Raw genomic sequence first — 26,125 nt, 5'->3', positions numbered from 1 at the left:
TCACCAAAATATAAAATAAAAACCTCAGAAAAGAATGATATTTCTTTCATTGCGTGGTTTTCTTCTTTTCAGAATAAATAGGTACAAAAGTGTGAAAGCATTAGTCACTGAGTCATATCTGACTCTTTGCAACCCCATGGACTGTAGGCCACCAGGCTCCTCTGTCCACGGAATTCTCCAGGCAAGAATACTAGAGTGGATTGCCATTTCCTTCTCCAGGGGATCTTCCCGACCCAGGTATCAAACCTGGGTCTTTTGCATTGCAGGCAGACTCTTCACTGTCTGAACCACCAGGGAAGCCCCATTACTTGTATTAAAAAGTATACTGTACTTTCTTATAAGCCACAATGCTGGAAAATACCAAAATAACCAAAAAATGGTAAGAAGAAAACTTAATGTTACAAATTATGTCTTAATATCTGTTAAAGGCAATTCTGGGAGATAGTCAGAACAGCTGTCCTGGGATGCACTGTATCTTCCTTCCGATACACTCAGCATTCAAATGCCAACACACCAGCCTGGCTTTAAAGTAGATATCAGGAGTAAATGCAATCTGGTCTGGTAAGCCTGGGAAGCGGTCTAGGACTAACATAACCGGCCACCTCTCAAAGCTGCCTGCTCTGGGGTCACTGAACCTTGGTGGCTTGAATGCCCACCACTGCTCACATGCTCTTGTGCCCACTGTGTGCTCCACAGAAGAGCTGGCCAGCACTGTTTGCCCAACGAGCTGACTCCCAAGTCCTTCTGAAGCAGAGGCTCTGGGACCTCTGGGGGGTTCTCTCCCGTCACAAAGTGGTCTTGGGGAACCATTATCCCTGGATATCAAATCTACTAATTACCCAAATTCTCTGGGAAAAAACAAGTCCTCAGAAATTAAAGTGCTCATACATAGTGGGTGATAGGAGGGGTAAGTTTCCAAGAAGAAACCATAAAGTATATAGCAACCTTACCACACAAATTTACTTGCTAATTCTAAATACTAATTTTAAAAATAGCAGAAAATTCAAAATATGTTCAAAAAATGTTTAAAAAAAAAAGCAACAAAAATTGAGTTAAATTAGTAAAAATGTATCCTTTTTTTTTTTAAACCAATTAACTTGTTTGATAAGCTACAACTCATCTCCGCTGAAAAAATATTTTAAATAGCCTCAGAGAAGAAGCCCCAAACATCAAATTGACTCTATTACTAATGGAAATTCTGACCTGGGGGAATTTCTACAATTAAGCCCTTAAAGTTTTGCCTCTACTATTAAATCCAATGAACTAGAACCACAACTACTATTATTGAAGAAAGCAATTTCTTTAGAAGGTGGGTCAAAAAGTGGGGCAGAGAAGGGGTAGAATTAATTTAATTTTGTATCCTCCTGGGAATCCTGATATTAATGTTTTATTTCCCCCAAAAAACGAATGCCATGTTACAACCACAGGAGTGCAAGAAGTCCCAATTCCAGCTGTAAAGAGGCACTGCTGGGGAGGTGGGGGTGGGTGGGAGGCTCAAGAGGGAGGGGATATACGTACACTTATAGCTGATTCAAGGTGCTGTACAGCAGAAATCAACACAACACTATAAAGCAATTATCCTCCAATTAAAAATGAAAAAAGAGTCACTGCTTTCAGTTATTAATAACAGCCAGGCCGGAGGGTTAAATCCACCTGTGCAAGTGGTTGATTTCACTGGATTCACTTTAGCAGCCCCAGATTTAAAGTGAGGGGAGAAAATACAGTCCACCGGCACAGGCAGCATCAGTGAGTCACCTTAAAATCTCAGCTACTTTCACAGTGCTTTCTAAGGAGGGTCATTAGTACAAATCAAAATGTGAGGAAAACCTCCAGCAGGACATAAAATATCTTAAAAGCAGTGTACCCAGAGGCAAGGGCAGACGCTCATCTTCCCAAGTGAAACGTAGCCTGATAAATAAGCATTCAAGCCAAGATGGGCGGCCCAAATCACACTCATTGTGCTGAGGTCATTTAAAACTCAATGAAATGTGTTTTAAAAAAATAAAACTCAATGAAATGTGTTTTGCCAGAAATACTGTTTCATAAAAATACTTCATGCCACCAGCAAGAGCAGAAAGCAATTCAGATGACCTCTCGGCCACAGGCTAGGACTACTGAGAAAGAAGGAAGAATGAGAGCCTCCAAACTGACAAGGACACAGAGCCAAACATCAGAAGCCTGGTCAGATGTGAGAGGCCAGTCCTGCACTGGGAGTGTACCAGCCAGGATTCTGGCAAACACACTTTCCAGATCCAGCGGAAAGGGAAGGGCCCTCTCTCAGCAGATGTGATGTGAACTCTGACTGGCAAGGCCACAGAAGAGGAACACAAAGAATGCAGAAAACAACAGTCATCATACTTAACAACAGAGTAAGCAACCTGAAAGTCACTGAAATTATCAGATGCTTCCAGACACTTGAAAGATCTCTGCTGCCACTGGGAGAAAGACAGTGAAATTCCTTCCAAATGCTTAGCTGATTGGACACATCCCACCTGACCACGGTCTACACTGTGAAACCCCCGTCACTGTGGATTCTTTCTTTAGAAAAACAGAATTTTATTTTACTGCCTTTTCATATCTCGTAAATCTGAGGACTAAGCCTTAGGAGAAGGAAGACAGAAAGCGACACAATGACAAAATGAACATCATCTGAAATATCACAGGGCTTTAGGACTCACAGATTTGTAAAGATGTTAGTGATAAATCTCATCATCTTTGAAGATGGTTCTTATGTGTGGGCTTGATCTTTAAAGGTTATTTGGTTTTCATTATTAGAAACATTTTTCATCTTATTTTGCCCCTTGATGTGTTGAGTTGTCGGGGCCTGCCATCTAGTGGTGCTGTGTTCTAACAAGCAACCCTAGAAAACAAGACAACTGGCCTTTTAGAAGGACACCGAAGAATCAAATGACAGGGGCAGAAGTCACCAAGATCAGGCTCACAGACAGATCCAGCCTTCATCCTCTACTGGGTTATTAACTCACTGTAACCTCAAGGGTGAACTGATTTACTTCAGGCACCACTAGGTCTCTGGGCATTTTTACCAACTTCAGACATTTAATGTTGGGCTTTTTTTTTTTTTTAAAGAAACCTCAAAACATTCAAAATAATCATAACTAATTTTTGAATTTTGGTTTAAATACTGAAACTCAAAACATTATATAACCATTATAAATGGCAATTACAGAGACCCTACAATAACCCAGAGAAACATTCTCCATACAAACAAGTAGAAAGGCAGCATGAAAACGTGTCCACCATGACTTACCCTGAGCAACAGTATGCCTACACGTGGGCAATGAATAAAAGGAGGAATTGAGAATTTAAAGAAAAGATGGCAGGGTCTAGGTGACTTGACACCTAGCAGATGCCCAGTCACAGAGCAAACAGTAGGAAACATTTACAAAAAGAGCAAATGCATGAATAAGGTTTTTCATATTTTGCTATTTCCTTCCCAATGACCTCAATGGTGGCCTGAAGGTTTCAAACCATCTTCAATCTAAACTCGTAATGTTTTAGGCTACACCTCTCCCAGGCACTTTCCCTGGAACACTTGTGCTGCAGGATGTGGTGTGTAAAAGGGCGCACGCATGCTCAGTCACTCACTCATGTCCTACTCTTTGCGACCCCACCAGGCTCCTCTGTCCATAGGACTTCCCAGGCAAGAATACTAGAATGGGTCACCATTTCCTCCTCCAGGGTATCTTCCCAACCCAGGGATTGAACCCACATCTCCTGCACTGGCAGGCAGATTCTTTACCACTGAGCCACCAGGACGGCCTGTGTAAACGGTACCATGTAAAAGGGTACCTTGGTCAGATAAACAGTACTGAGTAACATCTCATAAATTCACAGTGTACATTAGCGTATCAGAAGACCCAGAGTGCTACAATGATGAAACCCACTGATCTTAGTTAACACAGCCACTGCCCACACTCACCTGACCACAGAATCTTTTCTTCCACAGAACCCCTATTAATTTCAGCACACAGAGGCCACAGTTAAGGGGAGGCAGAGGGGCACATAAACCCTGACCCCAGTCTACAGGGGCACCACAAAAGATGTAAGCCTGCAGGATCTAGTATGGTGGCAGCAGCATGATCAGAAGAACATGTTTTGGGGAACACTGCCTTCAGAGATCTAACAAGCAGCATCAATCCAAGACTCTTGACACACTTCTTAATGTCCCTCCACCGTTAGTTAAGCAGCAGCCATGCTCTGAAATAATAACTAGAGACAGCCCTGGCCCTCTTTCCAAACGGTTCTTTTGAGATACTAATGAATAACCTATGTTCACACAGAACTTACCATCTTTTATCGTAGTACAGTTTGCCGTCTTCTATCCGAGCTTCAAATCTCTGCGCTGGAGACTCTGCAGGGGTGGTGGGCAAGTGTTCGGGAGAGGATGGGGATGCTGGAGGAACCAAAGAGATATTCCCATGACTACGCGTGTCACAAGCATGCGAGTCTATCCACTAACATGCTTTAAGTGAAATGCTATTTAAAAGGGGGTAAGGATCCTCATGATCTCAAGTTCTTACCACTGTAATAAATGGAAATTCAACAAAATTCTTGTACATCACATCTTCAAAGCAACTCTGTGAGCAGGCAAGGCAAAGATTAACCTCCCCACGGAAGAGAAACTGAAACCTGAGGCTCAGGCAGGCTAAGGATGTGCCCAAGGTGACTGAGAGTAGGACTAAAACACCACTGACAATCAGAAGCTCCAATGGGCAAGAACTAGAAAAATATCTTTAAATTTATAAAAATTAAATCATGCTTAGAAATATTTATTAAGAGATAGAGCAGGTTATTGGGGTATGTATCGAATCAAGCTAATAGCGCTGATAACTAAAATGGGTTCAAATCATCTAAATTCACACACTTACTCACAAACCTGCCCCACCAGGCCTTCAGACACTCAGGACTTCTCTCCAGACCATGGTGGCTTTCAGGAGGGAATTATTTAGAGTGGGAAGAATCTTGTTTCCTTTAGCAAGACTCGACTCATAGAGGGATGTGTAAGCAATCGCCATGTTTAAAAACAACAACAAAAAAAAGCCTTGCCAGTCCAGAGTTCTATTTTGCAGCCTAGCAAAGACCCTTGAGTGCTGCTCTGAATGAAGCACCCTAGACACTGGGCCTGTCTCTTCTGTAAGTTGGGACTGGGAGTAGCCCGAAAGGCCCTTAGGAGAACCAGCCTGTGAAAAGCCACCGGATAAGACGCCTCGTGCTGAACTCTACCAAGCTACTACCACTGAAGCACTCTCTGATTTCATTTTCAGAAATGGATCTGTGCTGACATCTTATGCCTAATGCCTACAAAGGATAGGAAAAGATCATATATCTTTTTTACAATAAATCCTAAGAAAAAGACAAAGGTACCTTTAACATAGCAAGGTTAAAAATAAAAATCAAGGGAGGATGAGCTTAAAGGTCCCCTTTGGTTATCATGATGACTGCTCTTAGGTAAATGATGAATGTTTTATTTTTGAAAACCATGACAACTCCTTGTCAGGCATTCACGTGCTTTTCCAAAAATACAAAAACGCTGCACAAATGCCTGTAACATCGTGCACTTACCTGGTCTCTTGGGTGACTTCAGCTGTAGGAAGAACAACAAAAAAATCTTAGAGAAAATCATTTCAGGTGCAACTTAAGGTGTCAAAGGTATCACAGTGATTTCACAAGCAACATGTGAACAAAATAAAGCCCGAGCTTTCAAATAAATTAAAAAAAAAATCACACCGTACCTTATTTAACGTTCTCAGATCCTCCATGATCTGCTCATCTGTTAACAAATAGTTCAGCTGGGGTGTTGAGAGTTAAAGGAACGTGTCTAAAAATGACAATTTCCAAGCAAACAGAATTCAACAAAATGGTGTCAGCCTTTGAGAATCTACCAAGTGAGAGGAAGTTCCACTATGTTCCTACAGTTTGCCTCTTGGAACTTTCTGATCCTCCTACTCAATGTGGTGGAGTCAGGTATGTACAAGAATCCACAATCCCCCATCTAACAAATGTCGATGGTTAAGAAGGTGAAATGAGACTCCACAGGTAACTAGAGTAACAGTGAGAGCCCAGGACACAGGAAAAAACTTCACCTGCCACTTGTGAAGTGCTTTTGTCCCGAAGATCTGAGACTTCCACACACATACATAATCTTGCCTAGCAGCTTCAATTCTCGGCTGGGAAGATGAAGGGACCTGAAGTCATGCCCTGTCTTCCTGGCAGATAAATAAGAAAACCATTCTGTACAAATGGCTATTTATTATCTCCTCGAGAAGATAAACAACGCCCCCCTGCCCCCGCCACGTATCCCCTTCCCATTCTTATGATGAGAGAGGTTTCTTGACGTCTAACTAAACTCTTTTTGTTTCAATTGAACAGCAGTTTGCAATCCACGGTTTGGGGGATATAGCTGACTGAAGTACAAGAGGCAGTTACTGTTCTCATTTGCTAAGTAGAAAAATCAAGGGCACATGAAATTTTCAGCTGTCCCGAATCTCCGAGTGAGTGTAAGAGGAGCCCAGAGTCCCTTTCCAAATGACTGCTCTCTGCAACTTCCTCCCACTCAAAGCAGAAATGACTGAGGACTCCAATCATAAAATGGCCACCCTCTATCTCATGGACAAATATATGTGCTTTCCAACCTAATATGACAATTCCTGTAGCACAACGGCCATGTTCAGTCTATCAAAAGGAAAAGCAAAGGATTCTGTGGTCTAAAGGAAAAGGCGTGATGAAGGCTTGATGCGAGTGGATATCAGGAGCAGGTTTCCTCCTCTTGTCTGGGATGGGGACAGGATCATTCGGTCGCCTCCGCAACTTTCTGGTCATGATGGGTTTCACTTCCATGGAATCTGTGGCAAGAATGGAACGGGTAAAGCTATCCAACTGCCACCTGAAGTCTGCAAGAATCCACAGTAGGACTATCAGCCCCAGAGCCACCCCATCAGAGTTGTTTCATGGGGGACGTCCAATCCATGCGTGACCTGAGTCAGATGCCGGATGACTTCCGAGAGGCCTGTGCTCAAGAGACATGGAAGGCTGACCCAAGCGCACACCCTGCTCAGAAACGGCAGCCCCCCTGCAACTTCCCACTGCAGCTGTTGCGGCTTCGCTCCGACTCCCTGGAAACCAGGCGTTTTTCCTCTTCCTCCTCTTTCAAATCAAAAAGCCACAGAGCAGTAGGCACTTAGGATTGGAAGGAACATCTGGGTTGTCTCAGCTAATTCCCGCCCTTCCCACAGACAGTGAGTAAACCAAAGCCCAGTGGTGTAATAGACTCTTGAGAGGCCTCTAGCCTCAGTCTCAACATTTTTACATGAGATTTACAAGTCTGAACTCTTATTATTTTATTTTACAACCTTTTTTAACTACTCAACTATCCAGACTGATACCCTGAAGGCTCCTGGTAAAAGTCTAGTTTCCTCCTCCTTGACTTCTCTCGACTGGCTGTCACCGTGGCCACCTCCCCTCATACACAACCTCTCCTCGAGGTCCCTCCTTCTCTCCTGGTTTCCATCCTTGGGCTCCGTTTTACTGGCCTGCTCCTTAGATGCAGGTGAACTCTGAGGTCTTGTCAGTTCTCGCTCCAGCTCCACCCACCCTGTCGCATAGCACCCTACACCGCCACACATTCTTCTTCAGGTTCTGAGTGAACCACTTTTTCCCTGTGATTCACCCCCAAGACCATCTCCTCCACCACCCACCCTCCCCAGTCAGAGCCAACTGTCATCTGTAACTTTCTTCACCTACACATCAGATCCCTCAGATAATGGCAGTTCTGCCTTTTCACTGGGCTTCCCAGGGGGCACTAGTGGTAAAGAATCTACCTGCCAATGCAGGAGACTTTAGAGATGTGGGTTCGATCCCTAGGTTGGGAAGATCCCCTGGAGGAGGGTATGGCAATCCACTCCACTATTCTCACCTGGAGAATCCCATGGACAGAGGAGCCTGGCGGGCTAAAGTCCGTGGGGTCGCAGAGTCGGACACGACTAAAGCAACTTAGCACTCATGCATGCTGCCTTTTCACTACCTCTCAACTCCATCCTCTCGTCATACCCTCGCCTCTGTCAACGGGCTCTTCCTCAGACACAAATCAGATCTTTCATCACATCACTCTTCTCAGGAAACACATCAATGCCTTGCTTTGGCTACAGAATAAAGGCCATGCCGGCTTCCCTGGTGGCTCAGACGGTAAAACATCTGCCTGCAGTGCAAGAGACCAGGGTTCGATCCCTGGGTGGGGAAGATTCCCTGGAGCAGGAAATGGCAACCGACTCTAGTACTCTTGCCTGAAAAATTCCATGAACTGAGGAGCCTGGGAGGCTACAGTCCACGGGGTCACAAAGAGTCGGACATGACTGAGCAACTTCACTTCACTTCTCCCTTCTGGTCTCCGTCCCTTCTCCTCCCTGCACACAGAGTCTCTTGCAAGCTTTTCAACTCTTCTGTCACCCACAGGCACCTTACTGTTTATGTCTTCAGCCTCTGCGTGCTGTCCCTTGCCCAGCCTCCTCTTTTCTGCCAGGAAACTCCTACACATGACAACCTCTGAGCGCCAGCTCAACACTCCCCCTGCTGTTATGGCTTCTGAGAAGTCCCGCCTTCTTCCCAGCAACCAGAGCATCTGTACGAGCCCTTCCACCAAGCTCCTGGTCGCTCCCCCAGCAGACACACCAACTCCACCCCAAGGCCGAGCACACTTCCGGCACACAGCAGGGGCTGGCTACACAGGATTTCCCACAGAACTAGATGAAGTCAAGCCTGATACTGAGGGCCAGTTCATTTGTGACTGTTACCTACATGGACAGCTGACAGGATAGCCTGACAGAATTCGACGTGGCCTGTCTACCACAGCAACGCACAAGGCCTGAGAGGATATAACAGGGGAGAGTGAGAGGCTGTCTCCCTATCCTGTGCTGAGATGCCACCCTCCTCAGTTTCTTACTGGTTGGGTGGGTGGGAATCCCCGTGGTAGTGTGTGACGTGTGAGGCAGGCTGAGTACATGCTCTTGCATCTCAACTTTCCTCATCTATAAAATGTACATACCGGTAACACTTGCCTCACAGGGTGCTGTGAAGATTACATGATGACAGGTATAAAGCCCTCAACATGATGCCTGGCGTAACTAGAGTTCAGTCAATGCCAGTTTTTATCATCAAGCTCTCGGCCAGGAAAAAACCATAACAGAGATCTTTCTGACAAGTCATGGCACAAACAGCTGCAACAGAAGTTACAAACTTGAAGGCAACTGCTGTCAACCGTGAGGCTTTGCAACATTTAGACCTAATCTGGAAGATGAAAGAACACCAGAGATAAGGCACCAAGACTCCAGCCAAGTGTGCCCTGCCCTCCAGGGGTAGGAGATACATGATGGAAACAAGCAGGGAGAGGGAGATGTGAGATGATCTGGGAATAAGCTGGTCCATTCAAAGCCAAAAAACTCAGAAAAAAATAACTGCACCCAATCACTCACAGATAAGAAAACATAATAGAATTCTGCAATGGTAAAAATCAATCTATTTCACTGGCCTAGTCATGGCATTAGCCTAATCAATTTACCCAAAAGACCCATAAGGAAGGTGCTCTAAGGAAATCTCTAAAATTAATTCGCATGTCCCCACCACTGTCTAGGAGAGTGAGTGAGCAGGAAGTTGTCCTGGCCCAGGGTCCAGGTGGAGGATGTAACTCAAGGGGAAGGGCAACGTGTGTAAGCGTCACAGTCCCAAATGACACAGTAAGACTGTTTACTTAACTCGCTTTGCTCCAGTCCCAGCAAGGTTTGCATGGTTGGCTTCCACAGACGATTTTTCATAGAAAGATGAGAGGTGCTGACCACCTGGGTCTGAGCTGATCTGGAAATTGTATTTCTCACCAGAATCAACAGGCTGGGTTTACATCAGTCTCCTGGGTTTAACCAGGGGTCCCAAGTGCTCTGACAAAAGACAAACTTCTGGGACTGAAACTCAGACTTCAAGAGTGTGGCCACCCTGGAGAAGTCACTCGAGCAGGAAACAGCGTCATCTCCGACTGAAAAGCCACAGCAGGGTCAACACTGTGGCAGATGGGCAGTTACCCCCAAACCAAAGGCTGGACTGAAGGCCCAAGGCAAACCCCAGGCACCCCTTTCTACTGGCAACGTCACAAACCAAGGCTGCATTGTGACTACAAATGGGTGCCTGTAAGAGACGGGCGAGAGGGATGAAAATCAAGGTCATGTCTTCCGTAGTCAAACTGGTAGGAATGAAGGGACTGATCTCCATTAGGCCAGCAGCCCACAATGCAGAGGTTGCATTTCAAGGGTGAACCGATCAAGCCCCCACAACGCTTGGACTCCACAATGGCAGCATCAGAAAAGAAAGTCTAGGGGACGAGCCCGCCCCACCCCAAATCCAGGTTCCCTCTTCCATCCTCTCTCCCATGCCGTTTGTTTGGAGCCTCTTCTGACTTCCAAGGGTCCCGGCTCACTGGCATCTGATTTGTGTTGTGTGAACCCCCTCCTGCATCACTACAACCACACGTGTCTTGTAAAGTTTCCTTGCCACTAGAAACCACCCTGACACATCTTTACCTGCATTTATTTAGGACACTCCTCTGTCGGAACCACCTCACACTGAGGAAGGCACGGAACCACGTCAGTCTTGTAACTATGAGAACACGGGCTCCTTGAGGACACAGGCCTTCCAGGCAGCCATTCTGTGGCACACCCAGTGCCACAGGAGTTCAGAGGGTTTCTGGAGTCAGCATCACGTGGTGGTTAACAGAACATGCCTGAGTCGGAGAATCATCTCACTGGGATGCTTGGAGCAGAGGGCTCCATTCCCACGTGCCTGCCCTGCTAAGTCAAGGTGAAGGAGTTGCAGGGGCTGAATGAGGTTCCAGTTTCACTGGCCCTCAGTGCCTGCTCTGTGTGCCAGCCCCCCAGGGGCACATCGCACCATCTCCACATCAGACCTCCACAGCGGGTTCTATCAGCTCCCTGCCAAACAACAGAACCCCCACCACAGAAGCAAGTTCAAGGCAGACTGGGGTTCATCCACTCCTGTCAGCCTTCAGCGGCAGCTCTCATGTTTTCATATAACACCTAGCTCGAGGTAAGTACTCAGAGCTCCTATTTGATGTCATCATCACTCATGGCTCTTGCCATGAATCCAGTATCTTCTAAGGAACCTCACAGGCTTTACTGAGGTCATGAACAGCTTCCACAGGGGCCTGCAGGTTGGTTGGAAGACGCCCCAGGTGAGGCACACACTTAAAGAAGTGGTGGTTAGTGGGCTGTCAGCAGGCAGGAGAAAAGATGGCTGGCCTAAGGTAGGAAGGGGACACACAAACGAAGAAAGATAAAGCACCCACATGTTTTCAAGCTCATGAAGGTCTCATTAATTATCGCAGTTACTTATAACTTTGGTCTCAATTGCAGAGAAAACTCACACTTAGATGATTCAATCTATAATCTCACTCCTCCAAGTGTGGTCTGACCAATAGCATCATAGGCCCTGAAGAGGTGGTCAGAAATGCAGATCACTGGCTCCACCCCAGAACCCCTGAATCAGAATCTGCATTTTATCAAGACCACAGGTGACTCACATCCATACTCAAGGTGAGGGAATCGCTGCTCACATCCCAGTTTCTTTACGACAGTACACCTTCCTGCCTGAACAACCCAGCTGTCCCAAGGTCTCCACCAGTGGTTCACACCCTAGAAAATGTCCCACCATTTCCCACGGAGGGCTGTAAAGGCTGAAGTCCTGCTCAGATAGAGCACTTCACCAGGAACACCCGTTTTCCAACGGGTTATTTGGTTTGAGTTTCTCATCGGAGCCACACTCCATTTTGTTTTTCAAGAGATCTTCATGTTGAACCAGAAAAGGAAATTTTAAGAAGCATCTTTTCTGGGCAGAGCTAAGCAGCACTGATGCTGGGCATCAATCCAGAGGTGAAATCAGTCACTCAGCAAGAGGGAGGCAGCGGGCCTTTGAGCCGACACCATCGCAGCACCATCTGTGGAAGCGTTCGTCACCCTTCTAGCTCCGCTGCCTTCTCTTCAGACGGTCCATCATTACCTCGGCCGTGCTTTCCATGCCAAGGGTACCACACGGCTCGCGGAAGGACATCAGCACCTTTAATGCCCATGGCAGGCTGTAAGCACTCCTGTAGTCGATTTTACTGTGTCACAAATGATTTCCCTGCATTTATTTGTCTTTTCTACCCTGGCAGGCTCGGCCTCTTAAGTCACCGAGGATGCCTCCTGTCCCTGTTAAAATTCCGGCTGTAAAACAGCCTGGCTCAACAATGACTATTGCTTGTCAATATTTAGGATGCCAAATCACAGGTGAGGGGCTGACAGCCTTCCCCACAGATGGAAAGGGAGCGGCTGTAAACTGACAATGTTTCCCACCAGCCTAATGAAGGATCTGAGCATCTGGTGGCTCTAGCAGGGATCGATGAGGCGTCAATGCCGCCAGAGCCACGTTGGAGAAGAGGGTGTGCAGGTCAGAACACAGCCACACAGACTGAGACTGGACAAGGCACCAATGTGCTCTCAGTTTAATCAAAAAAGCGCCTCAACAAGAACAAGACAGTGCCGTTCTGAAGATGCTGTTGTATATAGCATCCATTCTCACCAAGACATATTTCTGAGTTGCAGTCAGTGGTCTTCAAGGAATTCATTCCTTTTGCCAAGTCTTTCAATGAGGAAGGTATCAGAACAGAGATTTTTCAAGAGCCAGACCCCTACTTTAGACACAACCACAATATCATTGGTGTGTCGTGGGGACTGGCGCTAGAAGTCCATGTCAGGGGGAGGGCCGTGTTGGCTAACAGCACCAGAAATACCAAAGGGGAAACAGAGCTCTAAACTGTTACTTTTAGCTTCAAAGTCAGCCCCGAGGACTTCCATAAAACAAGGTCTTTCTAGAGCACTCGACAAAAATGAGACATGCCAGAGCCCCAGGACCTTCTGAAGATGATTATAAGAGTAAATCTGGGGGTGTGCAGAAGGCATGCCATTTACATATCCAAGTGACAAACTCACCACTGACGTGCCTTCAGTATTTGCTGATGGAAATTTTGCCAAGTTCCAAAACAGCTAGTTCAAGCCAATTCCCATCCTGTATCCTTCTCAGAGTCACTGGTCCGCATATGGCAACAGAAAAAGCAGCCCATATTGCTTCTCCCTCAAACCTGCCGAGTTCCCATATGCAGATGACTGAATCCTAGAAGGCCAGGGAGCAACTGGCTCCAAGTTTAACGTAACTTTACTAGCTTCACAGGAGAACAGCTCAGTTTAGCTACCCCTGCTGAAATGTTCACAGTAACACTGGGGGCGAAGGGATCTGACAGCACAGATGATATAGCCAAAGCCTCCGTTCTCACAGTCAGGTCAAAGTTAAGACAATGCTTTTTCCATAACGAAGGTAGACCCACCCCCGCCCCCACCCCCCGCCCCCACCCCCCGCCCACCCAAAAAAAAAACCAAAGAGAGGGGTTTCCACCAGCACAGAGGAACTTGGCCAAGTAATTCGTGAAGATAAGCAAGACTGGAATGACAGCTGACCCACAAATTTTGTTAAATAAAGCAGAAGCCTGATGCTGCAGTCACTGTTAAAGGTCTACCATTTAACTTACCCAACACGTTATGTACAGGGCCTTGTACTAGGCACTCATATTTCTAATCAGTTTTGTGGGATAAGGTATGATCAGGCTCATTTTACAGAGGGGAAAACAGGCTCAGAGAGGTTAAGTGACTTGACTAAAGTCACACAGCCAATACAACAGAGCTCTAACTCTGACCTGTCATGTCAAAGACTGCCCCTCCACCCCTCTTTCAGCTCACTGCTCTGATGATAAGGAACTGACAGGAGTCAGCACTGGAGTGCCTCCCTCCCTCAAAGATCCCCTCAAATTTCCCTGGATCCTGTTCTGTGGTGCTTTCGTACCTCCAGTCAGTTCCATCGTTAGCTTTTCATTTTCAATCATTTTCTTCTTTTCCTCTAGCTCAGCAATTAAGTTCTCTTTCAACTCAACCTTCTTGTCTTCAAATTCTTTCACTGCCGCCTTCTTTTCTTTGATGTAATTTCTTTCCACTTGTTCAGTCTGAGCAAAAGAGAAACACAGATTGTAGCTATATAACCCTGGGAGCCAGGGTCTGAACACAAAGCCTTGTTCTGTGTGCAAGCACCAAGAAAATACCTTTTCTAGAAATAAGAGAGACAGCAGCAGTCACACACCAGCGAGCACTAACAAGGTGTCTGGGAGCAAGGTTTCCAATGCATGCATGAAACTGAACTACACAACTTCTCATTTTTATGTGAATCCCTCACTTGTAATCAGGTATTTCCTCTCTTCCACATCTTATACTTTGTGGCTTGTATGTGAAAACAAAATATAAGATTCTCAAAAACAATAAATAAACCCTTCTGAAGACACAACTTCGAAGGAAAATAGTATATTCCAAATAAAATACCTATATTCAAGATGAGTTATAAGATACCAAGACAGCCTGAGTTACCCTATCTTTTGATGCTTACAGTGAGGTTAGATCTAACAGTAAGATAAAGACCAACAAGAGGACAAGATCACTTATTAGGTGACTGAACCCCGAGAGACACTCAAACAGTGAAATTATACTAAGTAAAAAAAAATGCATAAGCATCCATTTTCCAAATCTCATCACTGCCTGAGGTGAAGAACAAGGGGACTCCTGGTGGGTATGGCTGTGGGTCATGTGACCCTCTGGGCTGTGACTGTGTGTGCTGACTTCAGTCTCCAATAACGTAGCTCTGAGAAACCATGACCACCCACCCACCCTCCTGCTTCGCCACACACACACTGGCCCCTTAGGAGCAAGCACATCACCCAAGATTTGGCCCTCATCACTGCCTGTAGCTCTGCACCTCACACGGAACCAGCACTCAGACATCTGCTGAGTCAAAGATCTTAATCAGTCTTTCCCTCCCATCCAGAGTTTCAAGGGATGAACCTGAGCTGATTCAGAGACCTGGCTGCTTTGAGGACCAATATAACCAACTACGAGGCCATTATAATTCAGTGCGTGCATGTGTGCTAATTTGCTTCAGCCATGTCCGACTCTTTACTACCCCATGGACCACAGCCCACCAGGCTTCTCTGTCCATGGGATTCTCCAGGCAAGAATACTAGAGTGGGTTGCCATGCCCTCCTCCAGGGGATCTTCCTGACCCAGGGATCAAATCTGCATCTCTTATATGTCTTCTGCATTGGCAAGTGAGTTTTTTACCATGTACCCCCAAACGGCTATAATGTGAGATGAGAGTCAACAAGAAAGCAGTGAGGGGTGAGTATCCATCTGTCAAACCCCTGGGATAAGCACAGGCTGCCCGACCAACAAACAGAATTTCTGAGCTGAGACCAAACGTCCTTTAGTCAAACAGAACCCTAATCGAGGCTTCCAGCGGGGATTCCCTATGTCTATGTGGTGATGAAGGAAAGGCCCACTGGGTTGGGAAAGCAAGATCCCACCCTGACAAAGATCCTGCAAGCCCAGAAGACCCGTGGTACTTACTTCCAGCTGGAGGAAGAGCTCTGAAAGAGAGAAAACATGCAATTAGATTCGTGAAGCTGTGCCACCTTTCTAGACAGTGACGTTAGGATTCATTTAGAAGCAGTAATTGCCTTCTGAGAGCACCGTTACACAGAGCAAATGTTTCCATCAATAAAGTGTGGCTACATGAAGAGGCAGGACTAGTTAAAATCTGGCCCTGAACAGAATCCGCTCTGGCAGCTCTGCCCAAGGGCAAAAGGGGGCAGCAGGAACCAAGCTACCCCGGCAAAATAAAAGTAAAGTTAGCCCTTCTTTCACTGAGCACACGCCCTCAACAGTCTTAAGGGACAGAAGAAACAACTCAGTTAGTCCAGAAGCAGAGGCAATGTGGATGTTTTTAAAGCCTCGTGCACAGGGCTCTCTGTGGTGAGGAAGAACATTCCCCCAGCAGACAGAGGGCAGAGGCCCCAGGCCTCGTGGGGCTATGGTCACAGGCCACCCAGCCTCTGGTCACACCCAGGCCTCCACCCACAACACCCTCCAGGCTCTGACCACAACTGCAAATTTTAGATCTACTGCAGCCTCCTCAGCAAGGACTTTTCTGAGGCCGTCACCCACCAAGCCCCTCTCAGAGCATCTACTCATAGGATCACCGGCTATTTAGCACCCACTGTGTGCCAGGAGAGTAGTGCCTGTTAATCCAGCAGCTCCCCCACCTCTAGACTACAAGGCCCCTACAAACCCAGCACCTGGAACAAAATAAGTCCATGGCTTCTGATCTTCTCTGGGTGACAGCAGAGCTGCTGCAAATGGTCCACAAAGATTGTTGGGGGAGTAACAACTCCAAGGGATGCGGATACCATTTGACAGGGTCTCCTGTGCAACCCTAATCAGTCCCACCGATTCATCCACTCACAGAGGAGCACATATGCACAGTCATACAAAACTGACAGCTTCAGTAACTTGAGATGAAGACTCCAACGTCAGCCAACAATTGCTGAATGAGAAAATTAACTGAGGAAACAGACAAGCCGTCGCAATTTTCTAACCCTTAGAAGCTGCCATCCCGGCGGCACTGGGAAGCATGGCGCACACAAGCCTGAGTGCACCCAGCCCCACATACTCACTCCTATGACTGCTGCACTCGCACCGTGTGAACGGGCCAGACGTGTGAGGTCTGCGCCATTCTGAGACATCACACCTGCACCAACAAGTCAAGTGACAATGAGCACTCAGAGCTGGTGGTGGATGTTTCAAAGCAGCCAGACACCAGACACAACAAAAACAGGTGGATTAGTGTTGCAGGAAATGTGCTTTTTAGAGCTCAAGATGCAACTGATTCAGGAGCTCTTCCACATTTTTACCTGGGGACGGGTGTGGGGGTGGGGGGTGCTTATGAAAGAACACAGAAGATTGAGAGTACAATTAAGTAAAACTTCCTTGGTGGCAGTGAATAACAACATGCCTGCCAAGGCAGGCGACACGGGTTCAGTCCCTGGTCCAGGAAGATTCCACATGCCATGGAGCAACTAGGCCCGTGCGCCACAACCAGTGAGCCTGAGTGCTGCAACTCCTGCAGCCCGTGCACCTCAGAGCCTGAGGTGAACTACGAGAGAAGCCACCACAGTGAGGAGCCCGAGCACCACAATGAAGAGGAGCTCCGACTCACAGCAACTACAGAAAGCCCAAGCAAAGCAACAAGACCCAGTGCAGCCAAAAAAAAAGAGATAAAAATATAAATTTAAAAATTTAAACTAGTAACCTAAAAAAAAAGAGAGAAACAAATCAACACTCAGCCTCGAGTCCTCACTTAAGAGAAGAGACTCACATCAATTTTCTTTCCCTCCTTGCATCTCAAACCAATTCCATGAGACGTTAGTATTCCTCTCTCCAGATGGGGAAACGGAGGCTCCAAGGGTAAACAGCCACTTAGAGGTTTAGGCCCTTAAGTGCTGGGAGGAAGCCATCAACCTGGGACCTCGGCCTCTGACATGCCACCTCCTTTCCCTGCTAAAAGGGGACTCCAGGAAAAATGCCCTGAGGAGACACCTCAGGAATTTAGAACGAGGGGGTGCCAGTGGAGTGGGAGCGGAGCCGGGTCACCACGAAGGCTCTGTCCCCCACTCTTCCTGCATCCCCCATGCCTCAGGAATTTAGAATGAGGGGGTGCCAGTGGAGTGGGAGTGGAGCTGGGTCACCTGAGAAGACGCCTCAGGAATTCAGAACGAGGGGTGCCAGTGGAGTGGGAGTGGAGCCGGGTCACCACGGAGGCTCTGTCCCCCACTCTTCCTGCATCCCCCACGCCCCGCAGCTCCTGTGCTGTGCCTTGGTGGACATGGACACCTGCTCACTGAAGGAAAGAAGGCCTCCATCCATAGAAAGCTGGAAAGTCAATGGCTCAGACAGCAAGAGAACAGCAACTCGAGCAGCGGGGTCCAGACCTCCTTTTGGAACCAGGCGCGAGTTTCACCTCTGCAGGAACAAGCACTGTCCTGGCCCAGAAAATGCTGGCCAAGGAGCTTCAAGATTCACAACTTATAGAAGATTTCCAATAAGCACAGGGATCTGTGTTTACACACTATTTCAACATTGATCACATCTTACTTTTCGTGTGACTCTGAGTCACAATGTTCCTTAACCTGGATATGTTTTTGAAGATCTTCTACCAAAGAAACGGTGAGTTTCCTAAAGTCAAGGACAAGGCATTTCACGGCTGTATGTCCTCAAAGAGCAGGGATGCAGCATAGGCTCAACACGTGTGTTGAAGGAATACAGTTCCTATGCACAACAGACCAAAACAAAGGCACACAATCTCTCCCTCTAAATGCTTCTGATACCATACTTGAGGGGAATGACATGAGGGCACCCTATCTTCTTGGAAGAAAAGACCAGAAGAAGCAAACTTAAAAATGGAGTGAAGTGGCCAACAACCCTTTTCCACGTCAGCTCCTGTGTCATCTGCTGAGCCAACTACACAGATGTATGAAAAACTGTGCACGACTACTCTGGGGGCATCACGGAGGGAGCCTGACCTCAAGGCACCTCCGAAAACAACCCTGACCACAGGCCACTCACTGGCAAAGAAGAACGGTTCTACGTAAGTGCAGCTTTGGAGTTTCCCAAAACTCGCCCCACAATGGGATATCTCAAACACATTTTGGAGAATGGCTCTTCTGGCCACAGTACGTCCAAATTGCTGAAAATGTGGATTAACTGGGTTTACTTCCAGTTAAGAGAGCCTCACCTGCATTTCGTATCCTCTCTTTGTACTGCTGATCTAATTTCTTCATCCTCTTCTGATATTCTTGTAATGTACCTGATGGAGATTCATAAAATAGTTACTGTGAAGATAAAACTGCTCTACACACTGGTTCCTAAAATTATTTTCTAGCACCAGCAGTAAATGTTTTAAATAACATTAGAGGAAAACACACACTGTGAATAGGCACCCACGAACAGAACCATCTCGGTTCCCAGCCAAGGCGCACAGCAGCCGTGGTTTTAAGACTCTCAAGCAAGTGAGGAGTCGAAGAAAGGAGCAGCCACCCACCAGGGACCCTCATCATTCGATGTTGCAGCTTTGGCCCATGGGCCTCCCTCTGCTGAAGAAGCTCCTTCCCCCACAGTAAGGTCTAGGTCAAGGTCATCCAGTAGAACTTGCTGTGCATCGGCGCAAACAGGCCATATGGGACCACTAGTCACATGGGGCAGTTGAACATGGGGCCACTAGTCACATACGGCAGTTGAACATGGGGCTAGTAGCAGCAAAGAGCCGAATTATTAATTTGATCTAGTCAAATGTAGGCAGCCACACATGGCTAGTGACACTCCAGCAGAGCTTGATCAAGTGGCTCTTCCCTGAAGCAGCTAATGATGAGGGTCCCAATTCATGTGGGAAGTTGCTTTCTGACGACTGCTTCGGTGGGATACATTAATGGCACCTTTTTCACAATTCCTCACTCAACCCTGCCAAGCACACCTTACAGACCTGCTAGAGGGGGCCATATTTCTTTCTTTGGCAACACCTCCTTTCCCACTGGAAGGAAAACTAAAACAGAGATACACGATTGCAAGTCACAGGAGTATGTTTCACTCTGCAGGGGAAATCAAGGTTTGCAACCACCGGCCCTGAGCTGTCACAGGGTACCCAGACGTGCTGGTTGCTCCTCACACAATCTCACTTGCCTCCATTTTCTTCATTTCACAGAACAGAAGATAAATTAAGGAGGAGACAGTGATGTGCCCAAGGTCAAATTTCTAGAAAGTAGCGAAGGTGGGATTCAAACTCATGACAGGACTTGAGAGCCTGTGCTCTTCACCAGGTGCTGAACTGCCCCTAGCAGCAAAAAGCCTTCAAGAAGGCACAGCCCACCCGTCATTAACGAAACAAAGAGAGCAAACAGGGGATGACCCACAACTCATTAGCATCTAGTTTAGAAAGAACAGCACAATTATATTTATTCTTGGTAAAAGCATCTCTCCTAAAATCAACCAGCTTTTGGCATGGTGGTAATCAGTTCTTGCTCTGCAGAAGGCTTTCAGTGAGATTTCAAGAGTCTGAAAACGGCCACTTTAATGACAGCTAAGATCAATCAAACCAAATTTTAAATCATGCCCGCTGAGAAGTGAAATACACAGATTTCAAAGGTGTGTAATATTAGGAAGGATGTTTAGAAAAGGATGAAATCCCACACCAACCTTCCTGCAGTTGTTGCAACTGTCTCTTGAGAGAAGCCAGTTTATCCTGATACATCCTGTTTAAAAGAAAAAAAAAAAAAAAAAAGCCACACTCAGAGATAAAAACAACCAATACCCAAGTCCACAATAATCTGCACACAGAAACTGCCTGGGTTTTTATGGGAATGTCATTAATGTCCTTTAGTGAGAGAGAAAATGAAAGCCTGGTGCTTTAAAATATGCCCATAGCTAAAGGGATCAGAAAGAGATAAGGCTTCTGTGTTCTTGAAAGGCAGGTACTCCTGTGTTCTCTTTAGAGAATCAACCTAAAATCCACAAATATGAAGACACACAAATTTTAATAAATAAATGGCAATAATAATGTGTTAGGCAAGAATATAAAGAAAAATTAAAAGTGTAACGCCATTTTCTTCAAGATTGAGAAGGGTAACATACACACAAAAACATAAAAAGCATTAAACACGGCTCTTATATCAACTCTGAAATTAGATTATAAACTGAAAGGAGTAAGATTATGCCTCCAACCACATTTTTCTGTATAGATAGCACAGCTGTGTAAGCACTAAGTTAATAAATCCTCATGTCGTTTTTAAAAACACTACTCTTTTTGTGATCTGAGAAATAACAGCAATTCAGTGACAAAAGTAAAAATGCAGGATTTACTTGCAGCCCCAGAAGGGTAAGAACACAGCACACATGAAGCAAAAGAACTCGGCATGTTACCTTTGCCCCCTCGCACTGAATGGATCATAGGCAACTGTGCACCCTGGTCAATCTGTTCAAACTGTGAATGCCACACATAAATTACATTTCAGCCATATTTTTGCTTCTACCTGAAAAACACACTCAATTTCACGAGGACGAAAAAGACTTGCAACCCAAAAGAACACCGTCCAACAGGTAACAGGAAGGATAGCCTTAGGATGATTGCTCAAGTAAGAGATGCAAATACAATCCATCTGTCTATAGGCTGAGGAAGAATAAGAATCTGAGAATTACACGGAAGCCCAGATTCTTTTAGGGAGAACTCTGATGTACTTTCAGTGCTTTAAATTTAATTAAAATTACTTTCACCATCATCAAATATTAGGGGGTATGTTCACTTAAACATGCCAAGTATAGAAGAGAAAAGAGATAGGTAAACTGCACACAAAAAGCCAGTATTTGGAACTCAGTGTTTTAAATTGTCCACCACAGAGTGTGACAGATGATGCCTTTGAATCCTTAGTGTGTCTTTAAAAGAGAATATTAATAGATTTAAGAGGTAAACAATAAGAAAATTCAGATTAGGGAAGAAAACAGGTATGGAAAAATACATCTCAAATGGGTCCAGGTAAATCAGTAAGAAGTCTGGAGAGAGGGCAAGTGAAAGAAAAAAAAAAAAAAACCAGCAGCACAGTTTCACGGCTAAAGTTGTGAGAAAAATCACATCGATTATTAAAGCAGTCCTCCATTCGGCCCTGTACAGATTTAGCTGAGTTTCCCCTTTATATTCCAAAGCTTGAAAAGGTTAACAGAAAGCAGAGGATGGTCACAAAACATTTGCATATGAAAACATTCCATAAGGAAAAGAATGTGGATCGTCTAGTTTAAAGGTAAAGAATTTGAGGGCTTCCCTGATAGCTCAGTTAGTAAAGAATCTGCCTGCAGTTTAGGAGATTTCGTTTCGATTCCTGGGTCGGGAAGATCCCCTGGAGAAGGGATAGCCTATACACTCCAGTATTCTTGGGCTTCCCTGGTGGCTCAGCTGCTGAAGAATCTGCCTGCAATGCAGGAGACCTGGGTTCGATCTGTGGGTTGGGAAGATTCCCCTGGAGAAGAAGGGAAAAGCTACCCACTCCAGCATTCTGGCCTGGAGAATTCCACAGACTGTTTAGTCTACAGGGTCACCAAGAGTCAAAAACACACGACTGAGAAACTTTCACTTCACTTCAAAGAATTTGAAAAGCCAAGGCTAGATTCTCAAAATACATTCCACAAATATTTATCAGATCTGTGTTATGCTCTCTTGAGTGTTGGATAAGAGGGAGTGCTTTCAGTTGCTCTGAGGTGTGGTTCCACTGAGGCTTAGGTGTGGGCGCAGAGTGAACTGGAGCAGGAGTCAGGGGCCTGGCCTTGCTCTCCAAGCCTGGTCTGAGCTCTCCTGGCATCTACACGCAGCCCTGCCTTGGTCAGTGCTCAGTGCAGTCACACCCACCTGAGAACCAAGGGGCTGCGAAACATCATTTCCCCTCTCCAAGCAACGCTTTCACTTAGAAAAGGGGTTGGGGGGAGGGACCAATGGGTCCCCCCCTCCCTCCTCCATGGTCTTCTTCCTCTGGGAAAGTTTACTCCAGGTTCTTTCTAGCCTAACCCTCAAAAGATTCTTATCACAGGAAGACTGGTTAAATGTGACAAATTTAAAGGGGGGAAATTGCACCCACATGCATGGTCTTTGGAAGCACTATGTGAAAACCATACACACCAGGCCAGGCCACCATTAAAGATGCCCTTGTCAATTCTGTATTCCAAAGAAGAAACGTAAAATAATCATACTCACTGTTCCTTCATTTCTACAAAGTCTTCTTCGTCATGCTTTGCCAGGTCAGTTTCACTAGCATCCTCAGTGTCTGAGCAAAATTAGGGAATAAGGGTTTGTTAAAATCATAATTCACAGAGTTTGTATCACTTGATACAGTGACACTTGACAGACTTCTGAAAAATGAATTTCTACTCAATGCAGACCTGCGTGAAGCCATCAAAGAAACAAGAAAGCGCCATTTCCAACTTGTATACAGACAGATTTATAAAAAGAGCCTGCCTTTATCTGAACTGCAGCCAGAGAACAGGGTGCATCAGACACAATTGGTCACAGTCAAGGCTGTAACTTTGGCAGAAACAAAACACTGGCAGTTCAGGAAAAGGAGATGTGGGTGTAAGACTGGAAAACTACAAGCAGCAAGCTTTGCTCCTACTCCAAACAACCTAATACACGCATCCTCTTTGGGTATATGCCCAATTTGAATCCCTACGAGATTTTACATTATATATTCCAGGGGGCGCAGTGGTAAAGAATCTGCCTGCCAATGCAGGAGACTCAAGAGACGGAGGTTCGATCCCTGGGTCAGGAAGATCCCCTGGAGAATCCACTCCAGTATTGTTACCTGGGAAATCCCATGGACAGAGGAGCCTGGTGGACTACAGTCCATGGGGCTGTAAAGAATCAGACAGAACTGAGCAAGCACATATACAAAAGGAGAATCCAAACCAACTAAAGGAACTCTAACTACAGAAATATTTTCAAAGGGAGAAGGAAGGGGACAAGAAGATTAAACAGAAACTGTTTCAGAATACTTTAAACACTGTTTTTAGAGTAAGCAAACGGCTGGAGTGTCTACCTAATTTCAACAGTCCTATTTGAGGGGGAAACGAAAATCAACTTTTGCTTCACTGCTCCCCCTTGTGGGCATTAGAAGCAATACAAGGGATTCACCTTCAAATTCTCTGGTTAAGCCTTGCCTTCAAAGGTAGTTCAACCAGAATTGTAGCAAGTTCCTTCAACTTTGTATCTGCACACACAGCTGCCTTTTTAAAGCCTGCTGCAGACACGACTGAGCGACTTTACTTTCACTTTTCACTTTCATGCACTGGAGAAGGAAACGGCAACCCACTCCTGTGTTCTTGCCTGGAGAATCCCAGGGACGGGGGAGCCTGGTGGGCTGCCGTCTATGGGGTCGCACAGAGTCGGACACTACTGAAGCGACTTAGCAGCAGCAGCAGATCCAATCCTCCATCCCCCCTTTCCTCCCTCCTTCAGTGAAGGAGCCTACCCTGAGTGGTCACCTGTCTGCCACTCACAGTGAGATGATTAATAAAACATACTCCTGATTCCAGACAGCTGCTCTAGCTTTTGCTCCACCGCGCTATTTTGAGCCAGACCAGTCCACCCAAATGTTTCTCTTTCTCTCTTTCTTCTCTCTTGTCCTTTGAAAACTTCACCTTTCTCCTCCTGCGGCCAGCTCCTTCCTCAGTTCCTCAAAAAGTGTTCCTCACACTTGCCAAACTTCAGTAATGATAATATAGACTGTGGAACTGAAAAAATAACACCTGAGTATCATTAAGCAAATCCCTACCTCCTGTTCCCTGAGCGTGTTTTCCCAATGGTAAACACTGAGTATTTTTTATCAAGGACCAGTTCACATGCTTTAAGCCAGTGTATGTGCTCAGTTGCTAAATCCTCGCTGGCTCTTTTTGCGACCCCATGGACTGTAGTCCACCAGGCTCCTCTGTCCATGGGATTTCCCAGGCAAGCAAAATGGAGCAGGTTGCCATTTCCTTCTCCAGGGGATCATCCCCACCCAGGGATCGAACCCGTGTCTCCTCCTGTATTGGCAGGCGTATTCTTTACAACTGAGCCACTAGGGAAGATCTGCTTTAGGCCTGAAGCTCATTTAATCCTGGCACCTACGCTAGGAAGCAGGTACTACTGCAAGCCCCACTGCTGTTAAAGAAACTGAGACTCAGAAGCTTAAGTAAATTGCCTGATATCATTAAGCTGGGTTCACTAAGCCAAATTTAGATCTAATTCGATGTGGCCGATCTCAGGACTCCTTCTTTTAACCAACCTGTGAGCGGGGCTGACTTAAGCATTTCCCGGGGATGGGGGGGGTGGGGGGGGGACGACGCGGGGGGACACTTTGGTAACTAGGAAGCTAAACTGGGCTTTTGCTTAGATCCTCTCAGGAACTAAAAAGCGAGGAGTGCTCAGTAGACCCAATGAATGGCGGCTTTCACTCCAACCCGTGAAAAGCTTAAGTTCAAACGGAGACAGCTGGGAGGAGACGAGCAGAACCTTAAAGGGACCTACATGCTCTGACAACAGCTCCTTAAGACCCTTCTCCGCGTTAACTGTCTGCAACCAAGTCCTCAGAGGTTCCCCCTTCCCGAACACAGGTCGGGGGAACCTCCGGGAGCCGCTCTCCTCCGGGCGGCCCCTCCAGCCGACCCCCAAGGCCCAGAAGTTGCCCCGCCCCGCACCCAGACAGCCCCACCCCTTCCCGCAGCCGTCCCACCCCCGCCTGGGGCTGCACAGCCGGCGGGAAGACGGACCTTCGTCCGACTCGCGGCCACGGCAGCTGCGCTCGTCATCCTCGGCGCTCTCCAGTTCTTCGTCCTCCTCTGGGTAGTACTCCGGGGCCGGCGGCGCTCCAGCCGGGGCCGGAGCAGGCGCCAAAAGCGCCGCAGCACTCATGTCGCCTCCGCCCGAAGCTGAGCGTGCCCCCCGGGAACCACAGCCACCCGCCCTCCAGGCTCTACGTCCGCGTCGCAGCGCCTGAGGGAGCCGCCGACTCCAAGAGCCGGAGCGCCGGCGACCCCGTCCCCGTCTTCGCCAGGCTCCGCCCCGCGCGCCCGCTCTCGGCAACGGGGGCCTCGCGCCTGCCGCAACTTCCGGGTCGCGAGCTGCCTGACGACCGCCTGACTCCGCCATCCTAGAGGGAGTGACGAGGCCGCCGGTCTCCCTCTTCGCCTTAACGCCATCTCCTTCATCGCCGTCTTTAAAACCCTCGACGGGTAGAGGGGAGGGGCACAGACAGGCTCTCAAGTTAGGCAAATTCTTGGGCAGGCCCGACCGCGGCTAGGACCCTATAGCGCAGAGCCACTTACGGAAACAGCCACCAGGCGGCGCCTGGAGCCAAAACCAGAGATGCTTTTTTAGGGACTTGGGAGCCAAAGGGTTCCCAGGGCTCTACTACGTAGATGGAGGTGGGTCTCTAACTTAAAACAGGTGAATGGCATGAACCATCCCGTTTATAGGTCGGGAAACCTAGACATTTAGAGTTTGCGTCATCATCCGGAAGAAAAGGAGCCCAGCTTCTCGTCTGACTGCTTAGAGCTTTTGAAGAACTAAAATGAAAACG

General features: G+C 46.9%; 1 protein-coding gene across 3 annotated transcripts in view; it reads right to left on the bottom strand.

The window, feature by feature from the left end:
- Nucleotides 1-25,635, bottom strand: part of SUDS3 (SDS3 homolog, SIN3A corepressor complex component) — a 38,001-nt gene extending 12,366 nt beyond the window's left edge. For 2 of the 3 annotated variants that reach the window (XM_027566735.1, XM_027566733.1), the window contains exons 1-10: nucleotides 25,317-25,635; nucleotides 22,768-22,837; nucleotides 20,229-20,284; nucleotides 18,775-18,846; nucleotides 15,552-15,571; nucleotides 13,948-14,104; nucleotides 6,768-6,863; nucleotides 5,754-5,815; nucleotides 5,584-5,605; nucleotides 4,309-4,414 (exon numbers count right to left, since the gene is read on the bottom strand). In XM_027566735.1, the coding sequence (XP_027422536.1) occupies nucleotides 4,309-4,414; nucleotides 5,584-5,605; nucleotides 5,754-5,815; nucleotides 6,768-6,863; nucleotides 13,948-14,104; nucleotides 15,552-15,571; nucleotides 18,775-18,846; nucleotides 20,229-20,284; nucleotides 22,768-22,837; nucleotides 25,317-25,458 (803 nt within the window). In that variant the 5' untranslated portion in view covers nucleotides 25,459-25,635. The remainder of the gene's footprint in view (nucleotides 1-4,308; nucleotides 4,415-5,583; nucleotides 5,606-5,753; nucleotides 5,816-6,767; nucleotides 6,864-13,947; nucleotides 14,105-15,551; nucleotides 15,572-18,774; nucleotides 18,847-20,228; nucleotides 20,285-22,767; nucleotides 22,838-25,316) is intronic. The other variant, XM_027566734.1, reaches the window with a different exon arrangement.
- Between the last annotated feature and the right edge of the window lie 490 nt (nucleotides 25,636-26,125).

This window comes from Bos indicus x Bos taurus, chromosome 17 (genome assembly GCF_003369695.1).
Source record: "Bos indicus x Bos taurus breed Angus x Brahman F1 hybrid chromosome 17, Bos_hybrid_MaternalHap_v2.0, whole genome shotgun sequence".
Classification (NCBI taxonomy): domain Eukaryota; kingdom Metazoa; phylum Chordata; class Mammalia; order Artiodactyla; family Bovidae; genus Bos; species Bos indicus x Bos taurus.
The sequence above is the reverse complement of the archived record's forward strand: the minus strand, read 5'-3'. Positions and strand labels throughout refer to the sequence as shown.